Genomic DNA, 25,962 nt, shown 5'->3' with positions numbered 1-25,962 from the left:
CACTTGTGAGCTTGGCTTTCAGTGACTAATTGATTCCCCCCCATAGCGGGATAGTCAGTCCTACGTATGGCGGCGCGGTCTATTTGGGGATTGAACCCATGACGGACATGTTGTTAAGTCGTACGAGTTGACGACTGTACTACGAGACCGGCATAACATCTGATGCATAACATAATCTAAAAATGCATCAAATTATCAATCTTTTTAAGCTTAAGATGTCTGTTCTAAAGTTGTTTGAGTCCTAGGAACTTCACCTTAACAATATGCCCGCCGTGGGTCCAAATCTAGAATGGACCCATCCCCACGTAGCCAGGACTGGTTATCCGGCTGCGTGTTACTGAAAAGGTCTCAAAAGCATGTATAGGCCGGAATGTCCGCGTAAGACGTTGTGTCAAATAGCAGAAGAACACAACTCAAGGCATACAAAGTTGTTTAAAATGTTAACAATATACGGACCGCGCCAAAAGATACCTGCAGTATACACTAAACCAGCGATCGGCAAAGTACTTTGATAGAGAGATAGCGGGTCTTAACCGTTCGTATATTCCATAGACCATTCACACTATTGTATTGTTTTAATAAAAAAAATCACACATTTTTGCTCTTAGTTTGACAATTTGGCTCGTGACAATCTCTACGAACATTTTTTTAATAATTTGGCTTTTTCAGTTGCAAAGTTTACCGACCACTGCACTAAACCAATAAGAAAAATAATAAAGGAATTACGGAACAACAAAGTTACGGAGCTATACAACTTCTTCCAAAATCTTCATATTTACTAAAGATGAACAGGTGTTTCAAGAACGATCATGCTTAAAAAGAAAATTATATCCGTTCGTTTCACGCCATGATCTCATAAAAATGATTGTTGTTTGTTTTTAGAATTGCAGAGCCGCATTGAAACAAACAGCTGGGCGCATATGTCGCAACATAAACAAAACAAATAACGGAATCGATGTTGAGAAAGTGTGAAAAATGGTCAAAAGTGTGCTTCAGAAACAGAATGCTACATCTATTCTGATTACTGGAAAAAAAGAAAATGTATTTAAGTTAAAAAAGGTGTAAAAATTCCATCCCCAATTCCCAAACGATTCAATGTGTGGGTGCAAACTATCAATGATGCTGCGTGCAGAGCAAGCTGATTGAACTCGAGCCAAAGCGAAAAAAAAGAATACGCCAAAGTGGTAAGGTGGGGAGACAGACATTAGCAACATCAAAGTACTATGCGCTACCAATTTATACGATAATATATTTCATATCCAAAACACATAACAAAAGCAACGCTTCTACATATTGAAGAATAAGTTTTTTTACTGAACATGTAGTTTGAGTATGATTTTTTTTTAAATCTAATACACTCGATTGTAGAATTGCACTAGCAGTGATGCTAAAACTGCGCACTCACTGTACTCTAATCGCACTCTCACTATCGTAATGCGGCAAGCAGCTACCGCATGCGCGCAGCTATCTCGCCAAACTGCTACACCGTTGCTGCTGCGGTTCATTAGGATGGAGGACGACAGTTGCTTCGCGACCAGCTCGGAAACCTGGCACTGAGTTTGCTGTGCGCGTTCGTTCGTTCAATTAAAAAGAAACAACAGTAAGATTAAAGTTATCCTTCGAAGAAACCTAACACTGGTGATCACGTGTGCATTAGATTGTCCTAACTGAACCTTGTGCTTATCGTTCGTTCCGTGAGGAAGTCAATGACTCGTAACTATAGTGAAGTTAATTCTGCAAGTGATAGGATAGGCCGGATAAAAACTAATAAACATGACGCCAGGCGTCATCACAACACGCCTCCATATTTCATCATTCACGGTCACTTGCTAACGAAAGGATAGAATGCGACGTCGTGCGCAACTCGTGAAAATAGCAGCATCGTGCGTCGTCGGCTGTATGGTTCAAACTGAGAAAAAAAATTAGCGTAATAAACAACGAGTTAGGCCATCGCACAAAGCTGACCAGCGAAGTGTTTCAATGTACCGGAACAAAATTGATTGCGGACGTAACATTTTTTTATTCTACCTGTTTTATTTCGTTCGTTCAATATTATCTTGAATTGTACCGTACTACACGCGATACGAATATAATCAAAGTGCTTATCGATTACACTTCAGACGTTAAGGGATAGATGTCTAGATGCTACAAAGTATTGATAAGCAGAGTTTGTTTTATAACTTTTCTGAATGTTTACACAGCTTATGCATTAAAGTTTCTCGTCTCAATTGATCGTAGCCGACTTTGCAACAACATCTACCGCGTTTTTTATGATTGGTTTTGCAATCAATCCAGCTGTTCTCTACCAATCATAAATAGAAACCACAAACTGTGTCTACCAACCTTATCAGCTGCCCAAAGCAAATTAATGAAAACTTCAAACAAATCACCTTCGTAGTCTCTAGCCGTATGTCTCGACTTGTCCCTTCACCCTGTCAAGTAGAGGCTCAAATCATATCAGGCTTGTGGTACTAAACGAGTTTGCAGCTCTGTGGCTGGATAATTGTGCGGCACACGTGCACCAACAATAACAGCGAACAACGACAACACGAATCGCGCAACGCTGATCTCATATAAACGTTATGTCTATCTAAACTGCTGACCGTCCACCATTTATTATTTTTGATACATTCTTACCAAACATGCCAAAACACAAAAACGTTTAATGAAAAGGAAACAACACGGAAAAAAACTACAACCATATGCAAAACTGAATTATACATCATTTAACCTTGCGAAGGCAATAACTCATGGTAGCAGTATTTTTGCCACTCAAACAGGCCGTTTACTTGTCTTTGTATCCATTCCCCCGCTCATGTAAATGTATTTTAGTCCACCATTGCCAACGATCCGCGATTATTGAAATAAAAAAAGCAATCTAATCACGACTTGATCAGTACCGCCACTGTCGCGTGTGATCGTTTTAACAGTTTTGGATGCGGTCGCGTTAATGGTATTGAACAGAGGTATTCCCTACCAGTTATGTGCATGAAATTGACGCTCGTCAAAAATCAAAACTTGGCAGTGAAGTCTTACCGCCACTCATATTCGCGATCAGATAAGGAAGCGCTGGATGGCGATCGGTGATTTGAGATAGTGTGTTTAAATATCAGTGCGATGCTGCAAAATGACGCGACAGAAACGTGCCAAAATAACCAGACCCTACTCGCAACACGCTCAAAACAGCAAGGGGTAGTTCAGCGAAACTAAGGCGATCTTCGAAGAGGGGGCGCGTAATCAATTCAAATAAGATCTTCCACTACTGAGCGAAAGCGAGAGCTCGATGGGAGTGATGCAAAGTGAGCATGGTACGAATAATTTACCGCGCTCAACCGACTTCGGGCGGTGCAACACAGATCACAAGATTTCGTTGAAGTGTCCGCTCTGAGCATCATTCGCTGATGAAAGACGAATATCGTCGCCGAGTGTTGTGTAGTTGTAGTGGTGATAATTTAGCGTATTTCTGCAGCAATTGCGTTGAGGTGATGGAACATTCAAAGCATAAGTTAATCTCGCTTGTGAATTACTTTTAGCACTGGTGGTGCAAAAAATAAAAAGAATGTAACACACTCAAACAGCTGAGCAAAAATGGCAAGCTGATAATCGTTTACGACCACCCGAATCCATGTTTATCGCGTGCAGCGGAAATGTTTATGATAAACCAGTGTGTCAGTGTGAGTTCCACATGTTGCGGCCTTCAGAGCTGCTACTAATGCGGTGGTGGTATAAAAAATGCTAGTGACGTTTGCTACGGTCTCAGACAGTCAGTGAAGGAAATACGCTCTCGTTTACTGTTTACGTTTTTATTTGCATTTGTGTTCCATTACGTCTGTTTATTTACATGTTGATAGAAACTAAGAGCCGGTGTTTTTGAAAACCGTGTAGCTTGAAACCGCTCACCGTATAGTAATGACTCTCGCCAATGATGTTGTGCAGCTTTTGTGCAATAGTCATACTGCTTATATTTTGAATTATTTTCAAAGTAATGCAACCATTTTACATTTTTTTTCTATTTATAAACGACAGATCGACTCTGCTTATACGAAACTTGAATGACTACTCATGAACTTACTAATACACTGCCATTTATTACAACAACACAAAATATGAAAAAATTTACCAAAACCGCATCTTCCGTGTGCGTCCCATAATTTCCCTATTTCATTTACATTTTATTTCTGGATCTATTTTTGGTCACCTACTCTTTCGTCGCGCGTCATAAGTAATCGAGTGCAAAACCGTGGTTTCTCCACGGTCCGAGCGACGATGGAAGACTGGGATGTTGGAAGCAAAACGGGTGGTTTTAGAATAAATCTAAACCATAATGGTGGTCTAGCGGAAATTTCATGGTCTATAGACATAATCCATTGGCCGTTCACCGTTTGGGTATTTTTGGCCGGTAGAAAGGGCTCAACGGCCTCCTTCAGTTCCGTCATTTGCCGCGATTAGCAGGAAGAACGGATGACACTTTCAACCACAGATCTTTACCAAGGTTCAAGATGGTTACAGAAACTTTGAGAGCACATTTCTAATAAGTAAATATGTCGATATTTACGCTTTGCTATCATATGATCTTGTACATTTTTATATCAAATATCAAACCAAACCAATAAAACTCATTTTATTTATTTATTTATTTATTTATTTATTTAATTAATTACTCGACGAGGAGATTTTATAACGAATATCAAACCAAATCAATTGAACTCAATGGATGGCAAATTCTAAAAGCAGCATTTGCTACGAGCGATAGGAGATAATAATTTTATTTCATTTACCAAATTCAAATAGCAGATGATGAGTGTTGCAACAGTCTTTGAACGGTTGAAATAGAATAGTGTTCAATGTATTCGTATGTTGCTGAATTGTGACTGAGTGACCAACTTCAACTTAAGAATCAAGCGATGATATACGAACTAAACATGCCTACAGCAATGACGTTTGAAAGATATTCCAGAACAATGCAAGAACGAATCGAGGATGATATCCTTTCTGGTAAGTTTTCTTTTGAGTATGTTATGTATGTTGTGTAATTAAACTCATACATTGATAAAATAAATGCATTTGTTAGTGATTCTCCGCTTTGTTCACGATGAAAAATAAGGTAAGCCGGGAATCACAAGGAAATGTATTTCATTCATTATTTCAAAATGTTTTACAGCTCAAATTGGAAAAAAAAAGCTCAAAAGTTGGAGATTTGAATATCCTTTCTTTTGGGTTACGAAAGCCATATTCTGATAAATATTTAATAAAGCACAGCAAAAAAAACTCTTCACGTTCGTTTTCACGCAGGGTCTACATCGACCTTAAGATATGATTTATAACTAACAATATATTCTTTCCAATCTTATTCACTAAAAACATTTATATTGTGTTAGAAACTGGTGCTATAACAAAACAATATAAAAAAAATTGCTACATTAGCACTCATGGTGCACCAAAACATTTTTTTTCACTCTTATTTATATGTGCTCCCATCTGTTTTTTCCCCTTTTACTCCTAAAATTCGCCCCGAAACATCGCCAGGTCTGACAGTCCGTTATAGCCTTATAACACTTTCTGACATATTTGCCAATAACAAACATATAATATGATCTTATTTTTTAATGAACAACCTAATCTAAATTACGTTCTCAAATAACATACAAGTAGGCCATTTTGATGCTAGATTCATCTATTGGCTCATAAATAAAGTTATTACCCTAATGGACAAAACGATCAGTAGGAAGGTGAACCAAGGTTACTTTCCGTGTTTTAACCTCACCTTAAAACTTGATTCTCTTTCGTCTATACTGCAAGAAAGTTGATTATGTCACGCGCACTTTGGATGCAAGACGAGCAAAATGGATGCAACAATGGCAATTTAGATATACCCTTGCAGTTAGTGGTTGCTGGAAGTAGGATGCCAAGCGGAGAAATGACAAAGTTTTACCCTATCATGCTATGAATGCGGCGATACTAGATTAAGAGTTCTCTTAAGCGCACCTTCGACGGGATTGATTCAATTTATGAAGCCACCACCGTGGTGTTGTTTAAAGAGCTCTACTAGACTAGAAGAAAATGGCTGGCTTCGTGATACAACATTGAAAAAATCATTCCATTTACATTATGTAGCCGGGTACAATATAAACACCAGTTTGAAGCTGTAAATATCGCTAAAGGGTTGCGTAGGTAGTAGTCATATTTGCATAGATAATACTAATTAGCCACCGACTGCTGATTATGGTGAATGGAGCTACACATACCGCACACAAAGTTTTCATAATGTAAGCTCTAGAGCGTGGAATCGTTTATTTGTATTCTGGAGAAGAAAAAAAAGTTTCAAACATGTGTTCAACACCAAAAATACTATTATCTGCAGCATTTGGAAAATGTAATTTTTGATACAACCTGTTCCAATTTCAATAAACACTTATTTCCCATATTTTCAATAATATCAAATTGATAGTACAGTAAACATCTATTTCAAGTAGTTCACATTTTTTGAAGAATGTTATATGGTTTTGGGTTTATGCCATTCAACAGTATTTATGAATGGAAACGTATCCAAGTCAGCAAGACCATGACCCTGGCCTTGTACACCAGCGACCTTAAAGTGACCTCATCGCAGTGATTGTGCTAAGGATTCGCTGACAGCGCTGTCAAAGGCTGATCCAAAGGCATTTCGACTGTAGCTGATGTTAAACAACACAAGTTTGTTTATCCTTTCGTACAATACAAATCAATGTGGCTTTAGGGAAAAAGATTGAAAGAGTGAACAAAAAAAAAAACAAACCCGAACTGCCCCAAGCACGTGTTGCTTGCGAAGTGCGCTTTTGTACATTATTTTAACTCACGGTGGGTCGCGTTCTCGCTGCGGCACGAACTGCGCAGGCGAGCAGTTTCGTAAAATACGAAGCCCTTCCAACCATCCCCATGCGAAGCCCGTTCTGCAACCGTTATACCCACCCAACCACTCACAAAAACCAGCGTGCAACAGTTCCTCGGCAATGTCTGGTTCTCCATTCGGGTTTACGAACCTGTTTGCGGTGCCACATGTACTGTGCAGCTATAAAAATTGTGCCCTTCGTACTGGGATCCGCTCAGTAGGTCGTTGGATGTGGTGTTAGACAGTCTTTCGGTGTACTTTACACTCGTATTCGGCTACCGGAAGTGTTTCGAACTTGCCATTCGAGGGTAGAAACGCAACGATGAGTCAAACAACCGTTCCTTGTCCGTAACAGGCAAAGGGCTTTAAATGAGTTTTGTAATTGGACCAGTACGTTCGTTCAGCTCGAGTGCACAGTGCAGCAGTGCTGTTGACAGCTTGGTTACAAATCGACGCGCTCGATGGTAGAGGCGAGTGTGCACCCAGTCGTAGATGCAGTATCATATCGCAAAATCCGCCACTTTAAACGGTTCTTATTTCTCGTGAGATTTCTCAGTTTGTGTTCTCCAGAACTCCCGGCGTACCATGGGTTTGTAGCGACTAGAATAGAATTCCATCCTAAACTGCGCCTCTCTCAACGCGTTGGCCGTGCCAACAATGACTGACATGTTTTCAAGTTGACTGCTTTATTCAAACAGGATATTTATAGCTTCCAGTTCTATTGTGCAGGCACTTGTGCCATTATGTTGTATCAAGGGTAGATTTTGAGTGCGAGAAAATAAATAAATTTCTATTCTGCACGTACCAATTAGCATTGTGCCTTCGGTTACACAAAATATAAAAAAGTGACATAAAGTGACAAATTTTTAAACATCGATAAGAGAGTCTACTAAACATAAGTGAATGTGTTGTGCTTGATGTTAAAAGCAACGCAAATAAAAATAGTATCAATATTGATTTGTTACTAGTCAAACCTGCCTATGGATTGGAATAATTTGAACCCCGATGGTACTACAAGTGAATGATTGCCGTTCGATTACAGTGCTACGGAAGATTGTGTTGATAGGATGATTGTTGATACGTCCTGCAATTAAATTAACAATTACGTCCTGCGAGTTAAATGATAATAGCACTAATCAAACGATTCGTAAACGTGAGTGAATCTGCAAGTACAACTGCATAATTGCTTCGACCATTCAGGCATGACACTCTTCATTTTAATGGAATGATTGGTTTTTGTGCTCTACCAACTATACCCACGACGGTATCAATTATTTGTTATGCAAGGATCAATATGTCTATCATTTTAGCTTGTTTTTACAGTGTGAAAACAAATCCAATTGAAGTGCTGTTTCCTGTTTGTTCATTTTGTATTACATAAATATTGTGAATTATAAAATACTCTCCAAAACCATATTTGGTCATATTTGTCAGAATTAATTATGTGAAGTGTAACGTTGTACTAGAAAATTTCTAGTATAAAAGAGAAACTTTATTAAGAGAGAAAAATTCAAAATGTGTTTTACTTAATGAAATAGTGATGAGATTATTTACAATGCAAAATGGGGCATCAATGATCTGTTTCTTGGTGTTTCATATTAACCATATGTAGGATTATGTAGGAGTGTAGAAAACAGTGAAAAACGTTGAGTAATTGTGAATAAATCATTGAAAAAAGGGTTATTATTGTGAAGAAATCAGTGCACTATGTATACAGTCATTCTACTATACATCGCTTCATGTGCATCTCTTGGATAAAAGATTAAGCTGCAGAGCGTGTGATTCTTTCTTTCAATACTTACCTAAGTGGTTCAATCAGGAAGTGTGCAATGGATAAATTAGAAATAGAACCGAACGAGGATGACGATGATGATAAAGCAGAGGACGTTATTACAGGTTAATAAGCTTTTTAACGCATATTGTAAATTGAATGATACTTAATAAATAAGCTATTTCTGTTTTATAACATATTGTTTATAATATGTCATGAGTGTAAGACGTTTATTGAAGATGGTTATATTGTTTTTACAAAAAAATTAAGAAAATAGTTCGCCTTTAAAAGATTTTAAAACAGACTCCTTACATTATTTCAAGGCCGTGGCGAGTCAAAAGTGGCTGTACAGGCTATGCTTCATTTCAAAAGGTCCAATTTGCATCTAATTATGCGTTCAATTTACCAACGCACTAAAAAGCGAAAGGCAATTACCAGATGTCGCAATCTATCTGGCTTTCTCCGGAAAATTTTCGTTCCCCATTTCATAATGACATTAATGGCCGAAAGCGATGCCAAAAATATGAATTCACGCAAGATCATGGCCATGGCAATGCTTCTTGAAAATTTGTCCCAATTCTAAAGATATCTTTTCTCTGTGATTTGGAGGGTTCACATTTCCACAATTAATCATGTACCTACACTTCAGGGACACCATTACCATTGCACATACACATGTGAAAAAATTATGCAGATGTTAGTATTATAACGAATGATATAAGCTCTGAACTGTTTTTGTGTCTATTTCGGAGTTCAAATGCGTTCACGTGTTCATGTCATCGATAATTAGTATTGCGCAATTACTATGTTTTAATAATCCGCTGATAGTTAAATAGTATATTTTGCGTATTATGTAGATACGTATTCATATTTAGTGTGTAACAGTGAACATACTCATTCTACGAGGTAATTAATGGTATGCTTCAATGTTTCATTTATCAAACGAATTTATCGTTATGGCTAGCTAGCGCTAGTTTCGTTTCTAGTTTTCACAAACAAAGTTTTCCTAAACATAAGGCTATGAAATTATCAGTATGTGAATAATCATTGCATAATATATTTAATAACAGGACTGTTTTGAACAAAGGATAATCTACAAAAAAATATTTTAAAAAATCAGTCGCAAGGGTCCAAAAAAGCCGTTCTAGTATTTAACTTTGTATTCCTTTTTTACAACACATACACACATAACTTTGTTCGCATTTATAATAACAAAACAATCAATTTTACACTTCACAATGAATCTTACTCTGTATACATCAATCTGAACTCCAACGTATTCATTTTAATCATTCTATTTTTATTAACCAAACAATACATACCAGTTCATTCATTCACTACAGTTTCCTAATGAACTCTAACTAATCAGTTAAAACAAACTTTTTTAAAGAAAATATATTGCCATACGTCCCTGTCATTGCAGGACTAACAATAAATAAAACTACATCAGACGTTTATTTTTTCTGTCAAATATATTTTAAGCATGTTGTTATAGCTATTAATATATATTGCTGTCTATGAACGAATAATCTTAGAAACCATACCCCAAAAATATGATGGTGTCTATTAGTAGATGTACGGGCTCTCATCCGTTCCCACCATTCTCGCATATGCTATGTTCGATAGGTTGTAGTTGTTGTTATTGTAGTATTATAGAGGTTTTGGGCCTCATGGATCTCTTTTGCCTCTTTGTTCTAGAACCTCCTTGATGCAATTCTAAACTCTCAATATATTTATATGAAAAATGAAGCGTTTGTTTATACAGACATCCATCCACAGATGGGATGTTACAAATAATTTGTATGTATGTATGTATATTTATTTTTAAATCAATAGCCTGAAATTGTAACCAAATTTTCATGGAAGATGGCATGAGAAACTATTGGAAGCGATTGACAGTCAAAGTATGCACAGAATAAGTAGGAATCTAACTTCACAGACATATACAACTAGGCTAGTTAAATCGATGTTTGTATTGTTTGTTCCTAAATCTCTGAATATGCACCTTCATAACACTATATATTTGCAATATGCATAAAATGTTAGAATGCTGAAAAAACATAATATGTTGTGTGGAATAAACCAGCATAAATATAGAAAAAAAAGAAAATTGCTTTAAAAACTAATGTTATAAAATCTTCAATGTTATAAAAAACTAATGACTTAATCATTCTACAATAGCATTCTACAGTAAAACCCATGACAGGCATGTTGTTAAGTCGTACGAGTTGACAACTGTACCAGCTCAATCTTCTATGATTTTTAAAATTGCTCTTCTGTAATATTTATGCTGCTAGTCCCCAAAGAATATCCTTTTATAAGTTATATGAAGTCAGCATAAGAATATTGACCATAATAAAATAATCTCTAAGTTTCCCTTTTTGCAGGCTAACCTCTGTTAATGCTTTCAACCTCCGGCATGTCTAACCATGCAAATATGTTTTCCACTTAAAACATGCTAAAGATAGTTGTTGACTGAGTTTTATTTGCATATTGTTTACGGTACCCAAACATGAGTCGGTGCATATTTGCTCCTGAGATTTAAGACTAGTTAACAATTTCGGAATGGCTCAGAAAGCATCAACGTACAGACCGTTTTACTTGTGCTGGTCTTTTTAACAAGAACACAGACTCTATTATTATAATGTAAATATCATGATGTGAACAGTGTAAGGTGAATATTTAAAGTCGTGGTATATTTGAGAGTGGTATGGAACGTTAGACAGTAACTGTACAAGTACATATAATACTCTCTTATCAAACCGATATCAGTAATCAATAATGATTTAATCCCTTATAGAAGTTCCTTTAAGTCCCGTTTTTAAATATCACGAGAACTTAAGCAATGCATCTAACACGGACAGTTTATCCTGAATAAAAAAGCTTAGGCGAAACATTCAAAAAATTATCGAGTGAATCCCGCGAAGAACATATGTGCACACTACCGATATGAACTGTAATGTTTAAATAAGACCAGAAGAGCTAATCAAAAGAAGAAAGATTTCGATTTGCAAAACAAACCTAGCTATATTTAAATCGTAAAAAAAACTAGTAAAACTATTGCTAAGTTAAGATAGTTTTCATCTTTGCCAATGAAAAAATAAAGGTTTGCCAACAATAAAGCGGTTCTGCCAATTTTCATCAAATTTGTTGTTCATCATCATCATGTCACAGCCTGTCATGATTTAAATTACATAAATCATTCAAATTGATCTTTAATTCTAATTATTTAACCGAAACCCATCCTAAAAACCAAGCCAAGCAATAATGAGATTTCTTGAGAGCTGATTCGGAAATAAACCTCAATAAGTATTGATGTTGCTCTCGACATCAAGAACCATGCTCAGTGCTTCAACAAAAACAGCGTGTCAGTTATCAAAAAATCTCGATATCAACAAAAACTTTAGCGCGCAAAAATACTTCTTCGTACTTTTTCAATTTTCTTACAATTTTGTTGATATTCTGATCGGTAAACAAACCATCTACGCGGGGCCTATTTTAGTTTTATGGAAAAACCTGTTCATTCATCTATGACGTAAATCAATTTAATTATTTAGGGCAAGCAGCATGGTCTAGACTCTAGACTCTAGATACAGTAATACTATTTTAAATTAAAATTAAATAAATTAGTTTTCCATGTTTGACATATTACGTGGCCTTTAATGAAGTATTTAAAATACAAATAAGACAATCGTTCTTAACGTTATGACAAATGTTGTTAGTGATCAAAAATTTGTTCGAGATAATAGTTTATAATTAATTACAGGGTTTTTGTAGCCAGCTCAACACCATAAGCAAACAATTCAATAACAATAACAATAGAAGCTCGAATGATCTGTCATTACTTGCTTTATGTACGTTCAACAAGCACTTCACAATGTTGAATTGAGATTTAACGGATTGGAAATGAAGCCTACAGTGTTGAACTGGCTAGAGAAATCCTGTAAGTTTTTTAGGATAATGAAATGTTCTCTGGTCTTCTTTGGTATGACCTGGTATAACTGGCCAAATAAACTTTTTTTCTCAATCTCAACATTTAGATTTCTAACATGTTATTCACAAACTCGTTATTTATTATCCTTGCGCAATACCACCAAACAACGATATTATAAAAACAAATATTTTTTAAAGCACATTTTATAAAATGGAATCTTTTCCAAACATCAGCTCAAATTCTTCTCAATTTGCATAGAACTCAATTCTATGCAATGTTTTCTCATTTTTTAGTAGGTTTGGCCAAAGTACTGCAAGAACTGTTTAAATTAAAAAAAATGAATAATTTACGTCGCTTAAATTCCTTAATATAAACTATTTATCATAAAAATTCCAAAGATCTAACACAATGCAAAATTGGCAACTGAAGTAATCAGATTTCACGGTATAGTTCATAATGTGCAATGCTAAACTCTCTATTCTCATTAATCAATATCTTCAATACTCATATCAAACAAAATAAAAATTAAATTATTATATTTTTTTTGTTTATTTATTCCATCAAATGCTTTTGAATTATGATGTGCACATACATAGCATAACTAAACTTTGAGTTTTTTGCGATTTCTTTAAAAATCAATTAATGTTTGATATGTTCAATTTACCATTTCAAATGGGGGTGGTCCCGTGGTACAGTCGTTAACTTTCACAACTTAAGACAATGCTCGCCATGGGTTCACACCTCATGTATACTGTCCATAATAAGGACTGAGTATCCGGTTGCCTGGTACCGTGGAGGACCAGGTCTGATATTGCCAGTCCCGCAGTTCATATTCATACATGTTTTGTGTTGTTTTATACAGTTTTTATACTGTATTTTGCCGCCGCAAATGTAGATGGTTCAGTAAGCGCTCACAGACACCACGCAATCTCAGCAAGCACAGTGGATTGTAGCAAACTTTTTACACACCAACACGGCTGCCAATTGTTTTAAATTAATCCCGTAAGCCGTAATATCACCTGAAATTTCACCAGGGTGCCTGTAAGCGCCTACAAAATCAACTTTTTGCACATCACGAGCAAGTAGGTGCCGCATTGTTTTGTTTTGATGTTCTGACTGACAGGTCGATTTGACAGAATGAATTGCTGCATTTTCAGTCATTTGTTTTACTGATATCCAGTGAAACGACTTATTTGACACTTATTTTACTGATTTTCAGTCTTCAGTTGAGATTTTACTGATTTTCAGTCTTCAGCTGAAAGTCAGTAAAAACATGACATTCATGCTGAAAATCAGTAAAATATTCTATTACTGAACCGTTTCAGTAAAAAACTTTACTGAAGCAGGATGAGAAAATTTGCTATGTAGGGTTTGTAGCTCTCAAACTATTGGTTTTTTTTATTCAGAAAGAATTCAAACTATTGGTTATAACATATTGATTTTTTTATAAAATATGTAATGAAACATCGAAGAGATGATTGACGAACATTGTACACTTAAAGATATCTTAATAGATAGATATAGATAGATATTGTCCTAATTATTCATAAAGATATCAAGTAGACACTCTCTGCCAGTTCAGAAGAGGATATTTGTCATTGCAATTTTCTGAAGGTCATTAGGTTTCAATCATGAGAAAAATCCAATCGTTTGATTGACCATGACGTATAAGGCAATATATCCCATTGAACATTCAGTATTTCATTCCTTGCATTGTCACTTTCACTTTGCTACTTCAATAGGCAATTTTGTTTCGAATGCTGAAGCAGGAACCGGTCTGAATAACATTTTCAGATGGCAATTTCGACCCCTCACTCTATATTTTCGATCTTTGACCAAACCAACCATCAGACCTATCAACAGCAAGTTTCATCTCGTACTGTGAACTTCTCGCTATCGTTATTCCTCTTGTTGAACTCATTTCCTAGAATGATAGATTTAAATTGAAATTCTCATTACATCCGTTCTTCTCACCCCTACAGAAAATTCTCATCTAGATGACCTCTACACAAGATATCGGCAACGACTGCGAAGATCGTTGTTCATCACTGGCCTGGGAATATCGATACTCTCTTGCATCACGTCAATCGTCCTATGTGCGCTTCATGATGCGGTAAGGTGCTACTTTCAGCTTCTTTTCATGGCGTAACAACGTTTTATCGGTGTGTTTCTTGATGTGGTCCTGTTATCCTGTTTGCACTCTTTCCAAAACGTTTCCTCTTCCTATGCGTTAAACTGAATGTAACCTCCTACTCCTCTCCTCAATGACTGACAATCATGATCAACTATTTCCTTTAATTTATCGTACACTTTCCTTCCGAACGAATCTTCTTGAAGAAGTCGATTGTTAAGAATATTCTATTTCTCTTTATCTATCTTTCTCTTTCTCTTTCTTCCACTGTTTGTTTCTACCTACTGTTTGTTGTTTTCTGTATTTCTCATGTGCTACCACATGCATGAACTATGTGTGTAATCCTACGCGTCCATGTACCATAACTGTGCGCTTATGTTTCATCGCCATTGAATAACGCAACACATGACAACCGAATCACTATTCACCAATCTAAACACCATACACCTACACAAACCATATGGAAAAAGAAAAATCGAGATCCAAATTGAAAACAGTTGATTTATAGATTCTGGCCGATGTAGCGCTGCTGGCTGGTGCCTCCACAGTGCTATGTGGAATCCTGGTGGCTTTACAATTCCCGGCAGTGATGAACTCGCCCCTGGCTGCTCTTTCCTTCGCAATTCTGACCACTGGAACGATTGGTGCCATATCCACGTTCGTCGGTACACAGCTCGCGCCTTTGCCACTGTTTGCATTGATACTTGTAAGTATACAAATTTTATGTTGGTGCTTATTATTCATACTTTTTAAATGACTAAATATATTCTTATTGTCTGATTTTCATTTACAAGAATAGTTTATAATTATTTGATAGTTTTAATATTTAAACTTTCTTTTTGATTATTTTAATTCAAATATTACATGTAAAATTACTACGGCAAGTTTCTTTCCTAGGATTGCATTATTGGCTCATTATTTGCAATCAGCGCAAAAGCTTTTTTATATAAAACGCTTAAAAATAATGGTAGTTTTGTATAAAATTCACTACAAACTTCTTCATACATGACATGCATGACATAATTGTTCAGCGCTTTTTTAACGTTATCACTGAGCACACCTTTTCCCTCACGTGCCTGTTACAACATGAGGCAAATAATGATGTGAATAAGACCATGCCATAGCAATGCACGGAATAACAGCGACTAATTAGTCGCCGTTGAAACACGGCACATGTAAAAACGTTCAACAAGCTTACAGTAGAGCTCTTACTCGCTCTCTCTACATCATACAGTCTGAGCTTCAACAACTATGGTTCTTTGTCTTTCAACTAATATGCAACACTTACTCATTACAAATAGTTTCTTCTTACTCCGCAAACACAGTTCTCTACGCCCGTACAATTTCATCTGTCATTTGCATACCCAATTCCAATTCGTGTCACAAAGTGCTGCACACTCTGCCTGACACTACGGCTCCCTCTAACCGCAGCATGTGGCCATGACAAGAGGGTAACACACACAGCAGGACGTTAATTCTACACTACATCCAGTGTATATCTTCAAGCTCTGCATGAGTTCTTTTTGAAACAAACAAAAACGAAATTTTCACAGTGCCAGGCCGTTGTGCTTGGCTGACATCAACCAAGAAGGGTTAGCAGCAATTCTGCTCGCCGTAGGTTTCCTATCTTTAAACCCCTACTTTAAAACAGCAAAAAACAAGTAACATGCCGGATTTTTCACAAAGTTTTTGGTGTTTCTTTTTCAAACTCAAGGGTGTCCACACGATGCTACCAATATCTTGGCCGGTATCAGTGGTGCTGGCTGTGTTGCTCTGCATCGTCCACATTGGATATCGCATTCTATCGCAAGTCCACGACTTTCCACCCACATTCTTCCCTCAGCTGCTCGCGGAAACTGTCTTCCTAGCGTCAGCTTCCGTTTCCAGTCTCTACTACCGTATAATGTCTGATGCGGCCCACATCGACGCAGTTGACGGTACGAGAACGGGGATCGAGCAACGAGTGAAGCTGGAATGCGAACGGGAACAGCAAGAGCAGCTCCTGCTGAGCGTCATACCGGCCTACATTGCGGCGGAGGTGAAGCGCAGCATAATGCTGAAGATGGCTGACGCCTGCCAGCGAGCCGGCGGACAAACTCAGACGAGATTCCACGAAATGCACGTGCAGCGACATAACAACGTGTCCATTCTCTATGCCGACATCGTCAACTTTACACCACTGTCTGAGCAGCTGACAGCATCCGATCTGGTTAAGACACTAAATGAGTTATTCGGACGGTTTGATCAGATCGCTCAAGTAAGTATGTGTAGATTAGCACATTTTCAATTAAATGTTGTAGTCTTTTCTACAAATATTTACCCCTACAGGCGCAGTCGCTCCAAACGAATGCACGCTCTTTACTATAGGATATGATAATGTTTTGTTCGATGAGAATTGAGTACATTTTATTCGTCTTTTTTATTTAAGGAAAACCAATGTCTCAGGATAAAGATTCTTGGCGATTGTTACTATTGCGTTTCCGGATTGCCAGTATCACGACCACATCATGCTGCTAACTGTGTCAACATGGGACTTCAAATGATAGACGCCATCAGGTCAGTCGGCTGATTTTTTGACGTATATTTCAAATATTATTATCTAACTGTCCAACTCCAATGTTATAATGTTCGATACAGAGATTTATTAACCCATCTCATATTACTGCAGCTTTGCCTTTTTTTTAATTATGTACCTTGCTCGAATTCTTCAAACATATTATTATACAAGTGCGAAATAAAACAACACCTATATGATTTCCTTTACATTGCCAGTTACGTGATTCGATATAGTAGCTATGCAAAAACAATTGGCATACCAATTCTGATGAAGCGTATACACAGGATTAGCTTTTCCCTCAGGTAGACTAGAACCTAAGAAAAGGCTTAAAAAATCGATACAGTGTCATTCACTCACCGTGCACTTGTGCCATTTCCACCTCATCGCAATGACACTAACAAGACCAAATTGAATTATAGCGTACGTCTAAACCATCAATCCTTCACGAAATCATATTTTCTATACTGCTCCCGTTCCAGATTCGTACGGGAGGCAACCGGCTTCAATGTGGACATGCGGATCGGCATCCACACTGGCAACGTGCTGTGCGGTGTACTGGGATTGCGGAAATGGCAGTTCGACGTTTGGAGTGATGACGTGACCCTGGCAAACCATATGGAAAGCGGTGGAGTTGCAGGGTAAGACCATAATCGTTAGCCGTTTCTACCGTTCTAGCCGCTCCCATTACGCTCGTCGCCAGCTTTTCCTGGACAACTTATATCCCGATGTTTTGCTATGTTCCGCCCCGGGAAAGGATTCCTTACTCCTAACCCATTATTAACTTTGTTTTTCTTTCATTTCCCCAACACTGTACCGGTTTTGACTTAAAACACACACACACAAAATACTATCTGCATCGCTCCAGCCGGGTGCACATCACAAAGGCAACGCTGGATTACCTAGGCGACATGTTCGAGGTGGAACCGGGCGGGGGTGCGTCCAGAGAGTCCTACTTGGCGGATCATAAAATTGAAACATATCTTATCGTACCACCGAAGGTAAGGAACCTTTCCGATGTTCCAGCTTTATACAGACATTACAAAGGTTACAGAGTTTTCTCCCTCGATTCAAAGATTAAGTGGTAGCTAGACTCGTCCCTTGAAGTCTTTATAAACTGACTGCAATGTTTTGCATTATTTTTTTTTTTTACTATTTACATTTTAATATGTACCAGATGAACACATTAAATATAAATGTTGTTGCGATGAAAGATCTTTGCCTAGATGAGCCACAAAGAGCCTTCTTCTTCTTCTTCTTCTTTGGCTCAACAACCGTTGTCGGTCAAGGCCTGCCTGTACCACTGGTGGGCTTTGGCTTTCAGTGACTAATTGATTTCCCCCCATAGCAGGATAGTCAATCCTACGTATGGCGGCACGGTCTATTTGGGGATCGAACCCATGACGGGCATGTTGTTAAGTCGTACGAGTTGACGACTGTACTACGAGACGGCCACAAAGACGAGACGGCCATCTACACGAAATATAAAGCAAACGTACATTTATTATATTCATTAAACAGTAGTTTAAATCATACACTCGTAAATAAAAGAATGTATTAAGAGCGATACTTTTCTCAATAATCAAACAATTCTGAAAGCGCAATTAAATCGTGTTTATTCGTACCTTTCTTAATTGTTAAACAAAATCCAGCCAATCTTAGCTCAACGCGATTCGCAACCCGAGCACATAGACTTACAATGTAAATACGAACCCTTGTGATCCCACTTTCCTTCTCATCAGGTTGACCGCTTCGTTGAAGCGAGAAATAGAACCTTAAACCTGGGATTACGGAGAGCGGCACATAAATTCTACCTTTGTGTCGCTACCCCCGAAAGCGCTCAAGGATGTTTGAACGATTGGCGAGTGGCTAATGAAATGAAATTTTCTGTTCTCTTCCCGGTTTTTCAACGGATCATGAACCTTGCCACAGAAACCTCCAACCGATTTGGGTAAACCAGCCACCGCCGACTCGCACACACCAACTTCCAACATCGGCACCCCGTCCCCAACAACCATGGTTCATATAACCGAGCCCGACCAGGAGCACCTGCTTCCGGCCTTGGAGCCACCGAAGACACCGAAAACACCACGAGCCCCTAAAACTCCGGATGACGTTCGGCGCTCGCACGCTTCCATCTCCCCTATCACTATTCCCGAGGAGCAGGAGCAACTGCTGCCACCATCTCCGGCCAATATTGCATCCGGTGGGCACGGGCTGTTGCCACCGCCATCTCCAAACTCCAAGCAAACTGTGCAAATTAACCCGCCCACCATTAACGAGGAGACTGTGGATAACGATGGTACAGCTGACGAGACCGGCGAAGCGGATGAGGGAGAATCGAGGAAGAAATCCTGCCTGACGCTTCCCGTCGAACCAATTACCACCAACGGACACCTTCCGGAGCGTGTCGGAAGTCGCAAGCTCTCCGTACAAGGTACGCCGCAGATACCAGCAGCATTCTTCTGCTCTATCCTTTAATCTTTCACGCTTTCTTGTTATTATTGTGTAAGACAGATCGAATAGTTGAAACGATGAAAATTGAAAACTTTGAGTCGAATAATACAGTCGGTTGGTCTTATAGCAGACGTGTTAGTTCCTGTAAAGGCAAGTTATGGTTCGATTCCATTTTGGAAAATAAATTGCGTAATCTGACGATCCGGTTTTGCAGCATTAATCAGTAGAATACTCAGAGTTACTCAGAGCCATCATAGCAAAACATATATTTGGCAGTCCAGAACCACCAATGGAAATGCTTTGTGTTCGTGCATTTCTTTACTTTCAAATAGGAAACAGAATTAATTCCATCGGTAAGGGTTTTGCTTACCTACAAGACGTCGGTATTATTAGTCAGTAAGGGAAAAATGATCTTGAAATCAAGCCCGGAACAGGACAATTATAAACTAAATTGAATTTTGGTAAATTCTTCCTAGAATAACATTGCAACGGGAACATGATACCTCGTTTAGATTTTCGTTTTGTTTTCCATTCGTTTTAATTCGAAGGACTGTTTAAGGACTTAATCTCGTTCAATCACTTTCCGAATACTACCGTATAATTTTCGCTACTTTTCGGCTTTCGATAGGATTGATTGCATTTGCCGAACGACGAAAATCGTCGAGTTCCATTTTCGGCGATATGCGCAAAATGTCGATTTCCAACATCGACTGTCTCCGGTCGCCCATGGTAGCCACACCAGGAGGACCTTTGCTACGCACTCGCCCTTCATCAAAGATGACTAAGTACGTGGAGTGCTGGGGCGCTGACAAACCGTTCGCAAACATCACCGACTCCAAAATGGCTAAGAACATTGGCTTGGCGGTAGGTGTGAGAAGATGCATATACATTCTCCTCTGGTTGCAATGACTGATTGATACCGCTCCATTCCAGAGCATCGCGATGATCGAGTCGAATCTGTTACCGGAGGATGGGTATTGCGGTGAATGCAAGTGCTGGGGACCACCGAAGGAGCTCCAACCCGTCACTATGTGGTACCGAAATACAGCTCGAGAGACGCTTTTTCGTGCACAACCTGAGCCAACGTTTCGCTTTGATCTCATCTGCTCTTTCATTCTTTTCCTGACGATAGGACTGATACAAATCATAGTATTTAAAAGGTAGAAAACACGTATTTATGGCAATTTAGTTTCATAGATGTAATCGAATGGTTTATTTTATTTAATGTATTGCGCTGTAATATCCCAACGGTATACGTTCACAGCAATGTAGTCGTTATTGGTTCACTCAGCGCAACAGCTGTAGCTTTAGGATTGTTTTTATACTTAAGTAACTACCAGATGTCGAACCTTTCGCCGCCGGGAAACAACGGCCCTGGACAGGTCATAGCTGCCAGCCGTGGTCTTCGTTTAGCAATATTCCTTATTACCACAGCACTCATTGCAAGCTGTGCCATTTTCAGTGTGGTAAGTCGAAAATTGCGCCTGAAGCTCGTAAGCGGAACAAAATACCTTGCTCATCGTGTTTTTTTTCTTACTAACCCATATTTCATTCATTCCATGCCAGATAAACTTTGACGATTTAGTTATAGCCGACATTCATTTCGTGAACAACACCACCGAGGATATCATGTACGACGATGAGTTTGCTCCTGTTGCTCCCGTCTACCTCTACATGTGCGCTATCAGCCTGGCAGCAGTCTCCGCTTTCCTGAAAGCGGGCTTTCTTGTCAAAGGAATGCTGATGGCAATATTCGTCGCTATCCAGTCTTCTGTCTTATGGACAAGCTCTCTGTTTGAGGCTTACGGGACGTTGGGCAATTCGTAAGTTTTATGCAACAATGCAACAAGACGTTACTACTTTTGCTTTATAATAGCAAACGCGATGAATTAGATTTTTTAATGAAATATCTTTGCACTAAGAAATAAGAAATTACAGGTACAATATAAACAGGCTAAATTTGTTAGGCCAATTCCAAAAACAAGACAATTTCACGGGTTGATTCAAAAATTATCCCACAGCAAATATGAATAACAATATCAAAATATAATGTTTACTAAAAATATTTCGACATCAGAATGGTTCCAATATGTAATCTTTGGTAGATACATAATCCCACCTCCCAGAACATGCTAAATTCAATGAGCTGTCTACGCTTTTCCTCAGGTGGCCTTTAGGATTTCAAGGCTTGCTATTCCTATTACTGATAAGTGCTGTGTTGCATACACTCGATCGCCAAGGTGAATATGCCGCTCGAACCGACTTCCTGTGGAAAGCCAAGCTAAAGGTGGAGCAAGAAGAGGTCGAAACTATGCGAGGAATCAATAAGGTAACTATTTACTAGCAGCGGGAGTCATAAAAACTATACATTAATCGCGTTCCTGTGGCTGATGCATTTATTCGCCCGGGACGTGCCACATGCAACCTGAATCGTTTGCTCATTTTCCACCACTTTTTTTCTGGACAACCAACCGCAACATTTGCTGCTCACCGTATTCCGATTCTTGACTGCTCTTCCCACAAACCAACAACGCACGATTTCTGCCCTTTTCCACTTGCTTGCCGGTATGCTCAACCTGTTTCGGTTGAGTAGATTTTATTGGAAAACATATTGCCCGCGCACGTCGCCCAGCACTTTCTCAAGAAGGAACGTGCCGTGCAGGAGCTTTATCACGAGAGTTACTCGTCTGTTGCGGTCATGTTTGCTTCGATTCCGAACTACAAGGAGTTCTACGACGAAACGGATGTGAACAAGCAGGGGCTTGAGTGCTTACGGTTACTGAACGAGATTATCTGCGACTTTGACAAGCTTCTGCTCAAGCCTAAGTTCAGCGGTATCGAGAAGATAAAAACCATCGGAAGTACCTACATGATTGCATCCGGACTGCGCCCCGGCAAGGAAGAGGGTGCCACGGTAAGCTCCCTATCTATAATACATTCTACTGTTTTCCATCCACGTTTAAAGGTGCTATTACCAACGTACTTGGATCGCGAAAGTGTACTATATTGATGTTACCAAGTCGATTTGTACTGTGCATGCATGCTTGTTTCAATACCGCATGAGCTATGAATAGCAATAAGCAAAAATATTTTTTGCATGAATTTTATTTCTTTACCTCAACATATCAAAACATCCCTATGAAATGTGCTTCCACTGCACATGTAAAATTTAAAAACAGATGCTAGTTGATGATATTTTCTCAAGAATTGACGATGCACTAGAATCGTATGCATTAAAACCATCCCATAGCAACCCAACTCAATATATACCAATATAGATTCATACTGAGTCCTAATTGAGAATGGTTTCTATCTATGGCTAGGGACATAAAGGTCTAGGGCTTCCGAAGTTTGCTTGATTCATCAACCAACAACCGCCACAACCACCAACCGCAGCGCTATGGGCCAATATGCAGATTGGTTTATTTGTTTGGGTCGCCGCTCTCTGCACATTTCGTTTCATTACTGGAACGTGTGCAAAGCGACGCCCAAGGAATTTTCTTAAGTTAATTGGAAATTATTATCCATCGCATGCAAATCGACCCGGCAAAATGGCTGCCACGTTTTAAGCATAAAACTTTTTCATTACCTAGAATCAATGTTTGCGCTGTCTGTTTTATGTGGCCGTTTTATTTCTACGAAACCCCAATTTATTGCTTCCTATTTTAGGTAATGTGCTCGCCAAATTAACAAACTGAAACTATATGTAAAGAATTTGTACATCGTTGTATAGTATACCAAATTTTATAGAAAATGTGTTTTGTTTTGTTTGTTAACCACCTCAACAAGCGTTATTGTTAACAGTCACAAATTGTTTGAATTGTTTTCACTTATGTTTACTAACTCACTTGTTTCCCATTTCATGATTGTGCATTTGTTTCCACGTCCAACCCGGTAGAAAAATAATGAGCTGGTACGTATCACCACCAACTGCTGGAATGGTAGACCTTGTTAGACTTTTGATTTTAGTCACCTCCACCAGGATGTTAGTAAACGGTTGAAACATCTAAATGACGTTAGGGAGGCACATCACTTACACCCAACTCACCTTTACTCCCTAATGGAACTGATCGAAGTGTTTCCCACGTATTCCCTACTGTTTGCTTCCGGTGGACGGTGACGTTATTATACCATCAATTTTTATACGTCCAGCAACATCATGACCTATCGTTATTTTCGCCATTTTCTCTGCATTATAAGCGCTCTTTTAGAGCAGCTTTTCAATTTCATTATTTTTCACCATCCGTCTATCATTATCTATTCCCTCTCTTCGCACTGGAAACAATGTTCTTCCGGTGTGGCCAACACAACGATGAACTCCCGCCCGCCCGTGTAGGATGAAAAACGTACCGAGGAACACAATGTGGTCGTGCTAGTGGAGTTTGCCATTGCTCTCATGACGGCGTTGGATCAAATAAATCGTGAATCGTTCCAAAGATTCCGGTTGCGGATCGGCCTCAACCATGGTCCGGTGATAGCCGGTGTCATAGGAGCCCAAAAGCCACAATACGACATCTGGAGCAACACAGTTAACGTGGCGTCCCGTATGGACTCATGTGGAGTGATGGGACGAGTACAGGTAATATAACGTTATGTGCTAACTTTTCCGTTCAAGTGCATGTGGAAAGAGTTCAATGGACATTCTAACGAAAGATAAGGTTTACTATTAGAGGTATTGTTTTCTAAACAGGAGTGTATTCATTATATTAAAAATGTATAGAAACAAATGTTTTTATTCTCAAGCTTTAAATTATTCATCAATTAAGTGCAAACATCTATTTAGACTTTTTAATCATTGTTATACACTATTTTTTATTTATTTATTTTTTGCTAGAATTTCATAAAAGTATATTTATTATTAGTTTTTCTGAATTTATTTCAATCATGTTTTGCTCTTTGCAGAATCAATCTTATTACTATGAAACAAATAAAGATTTACCCCAATGGTATATGTTAGCTTGCCTCAATTTCGTAATATCTTTCATTCGTTCTTAAAATCCACAGGTTACAGAAAACACGGCCAAAGTCCTTATGGCAGCAGGTTATTCGTGCGATTGTCGAGGACCTATTCATGTCAAAGGCAAAGGAATTCTGACGACTTACTTTGTTAAAACACCATTTGATGAACGTATTTAGGCGTAGTTTAAATAACATGTGCCAAAAGACAGTGTTGTAGTTACATGCAAAAACGTACACCAAAGACATACACAAAACGTCGTAATCAGTATTACGAAACAAACGATGCGATTTTAGAATAGAATTGAGCATAGAAACATAAACTTCGTAATCTGCTACGTTTGGTCATTTACGTACCTTATGAAGGTATTAAACAACCATAATGGTTATCTCGATATGTGGCAAAATAGTCTTTAGCTTTGGTGTCAACTTTGCACTGCAGTTTTGCAATCATTTATCACAATAGAATGTAAACCTCCCATAGTTTCTCCATCGACTCCATTCTCTGCATTGTTTCATCACTACCACAAATATACCATCGCGGAAATACATTTTTAGAGCTTTTTTATTATTTTGAAGAAATTTTTAAATGAAATTACTGTATACATAATCAACCTATGCTTCGATTCCATTGTACCTAAAGCCAAATAAATTTAACCTTTATAAAAGTCAGATGTTGTTCTGTGAAATAGCAAGCATATTTCATTTACTTTGTTTATTCCGCCAATAAGTGCCTTGTGCTGAAAGAAACTGAACAAACGTAAGGTAAGAACAAATCTCCATCACACTGCCTTTCTATTACGCCAATTTTATCACTCCACTCTGAAACGGCAGTATAATATATTTTGTTCATCTTAAAGACAGAGCGAATCCATTACGTTGCTCTATTACCTGAAAACGAGGACGCTCTTAAAGGGCATACCAATGTCAAGGGAATTTTACTCGTGGCAATATCTTGGAGGGCACCATTACCCTAATGTAGGAGGGTTCCAGGATAATGGTACAGATAGAACACATACATAGTTCAACCGTCACAGGTACCATGATATATGTTGCTATTTACTCACCTTACTTTTCCGTATTTATACAGATGACAAATAGGGAATAAGAATTCCTACAATTGGTTTAGTAGCAAAATCATAAAAAAGTTCACCGTAACCGGCTAATGATTATAAACTTCAACAAAAAGTATAGCCAAAGCTGTTTTTTATTATTTTTTTTTTAGCTGGAATGCACTCCACACCTGTAACACTAACTGTAATGGTCGTGTGCAAGAAATATTTGGGTAGCT

The 25,962-nt window shown here is 38.3% G+C and overlaps 1 protein-coding gene across 10 annotated transcripts; it reads left to right on the top strand.

Moving 5' to 3' along the window:
* The first annotated feature begins 1,475 nt into the window (after positions 1-1,475).
* LOC120900861 (adenylate cyclase type 2) lies at positions 1,476-25,360 on the top strand. 10 transcript variants are annotated; one of them, XM_040308388.1, is made up of 18 exons: positions 1,476-1,600; positions 4,792-4,995; positions 14,556-14,686; positions 15,213-15,410; positions 16,419-16,961; positions 17,133-17,260; positions 17,741-17,899; positions 18,127-18,259; positions 19,191-19,695; positions 20,344-20,579; positions 20,649-20,875; positions 20,980-21,181; positions 21,282-21,538; positions 21,882-22,044; positions 22,309-22,629; positions 23,614-23,628; positions 24,052-24,294; positions 24,720-25,360. In XM_040308388.1, the coding sequence occupies exons 2-18, from the start codon at positions 4,905-4,907 to the stop codon at positions 24,849-24,851; spliced, it is 3,684 nt and encodes a 1,227-aa protein (XP_040164322.1). In that variant the 5' UTR covers positions 1,476-1,600; positions 4,792-4,904; the 3' UTR covers positions 24,852-25,360. The 10 variants fall into 10 exon arrangements, with proteins under 10 accessions (XP_040164322.1, XP_040164324.1, XP_040164323.1 ...); XM_040308389.1 differs by having other exon boundaries at positions 1,499-1,600; positions 4,795-4,995; XM_040308393.1 differs by lacking the exons at positions 1,476-1,600; positions 4,792-4,995 and adding exons at positions 7,073-7,176; positions 8,481-8,764.
* The last annotated feature ends 602 nt before the right edge of the window (positions 25,361-25,962 follow it).

This window comes from Anopheles arabiensis, chromosome 3 (genome assembly GCF_016920715.1).
Source record: "Anopheles arabiensis isolate DONGOLA chromosome 3, AaraD3, whole genome shotgun sequence".
Taxonomy (NCBI): domain Eukaryota; kingdom Metazoa; phylum Arthropoda; class Insecta; order Diptera; family Culicidae; genus Anopheles; species Anopheles arabiensis.
This window is presented reverse-complemented; position numbering and strand designations above follow the sequence as displayed.

What these genes read in the sequence shown, in the direction of transcription:
- LOC120900861 (XM_040308388.1), top strand. Translation starts at nt 4,905, where the DNA reads ATGATATACGAACTAAACATGCCTACAGCAATGACGTTTGAAAGATAT. An exon ending in TATGTGCGCTTCATGATGCG is followed by an intron (nt 14,687 to 15,212) that starts GTAAGGTGCTAC and finishes GTTGATTTATAG; the next exon opens with ATTCTGGCCGATGTAGCGCT. An exon ending in CTAAGAACATTGGCTTGGCG is followed by an intron (nt 20,580 to 20,648) that starts GTAGGTGTGAGA and finishes GCTCCATTCCAG; the next exon opens with AGCATCGCGATGATCGAGTC.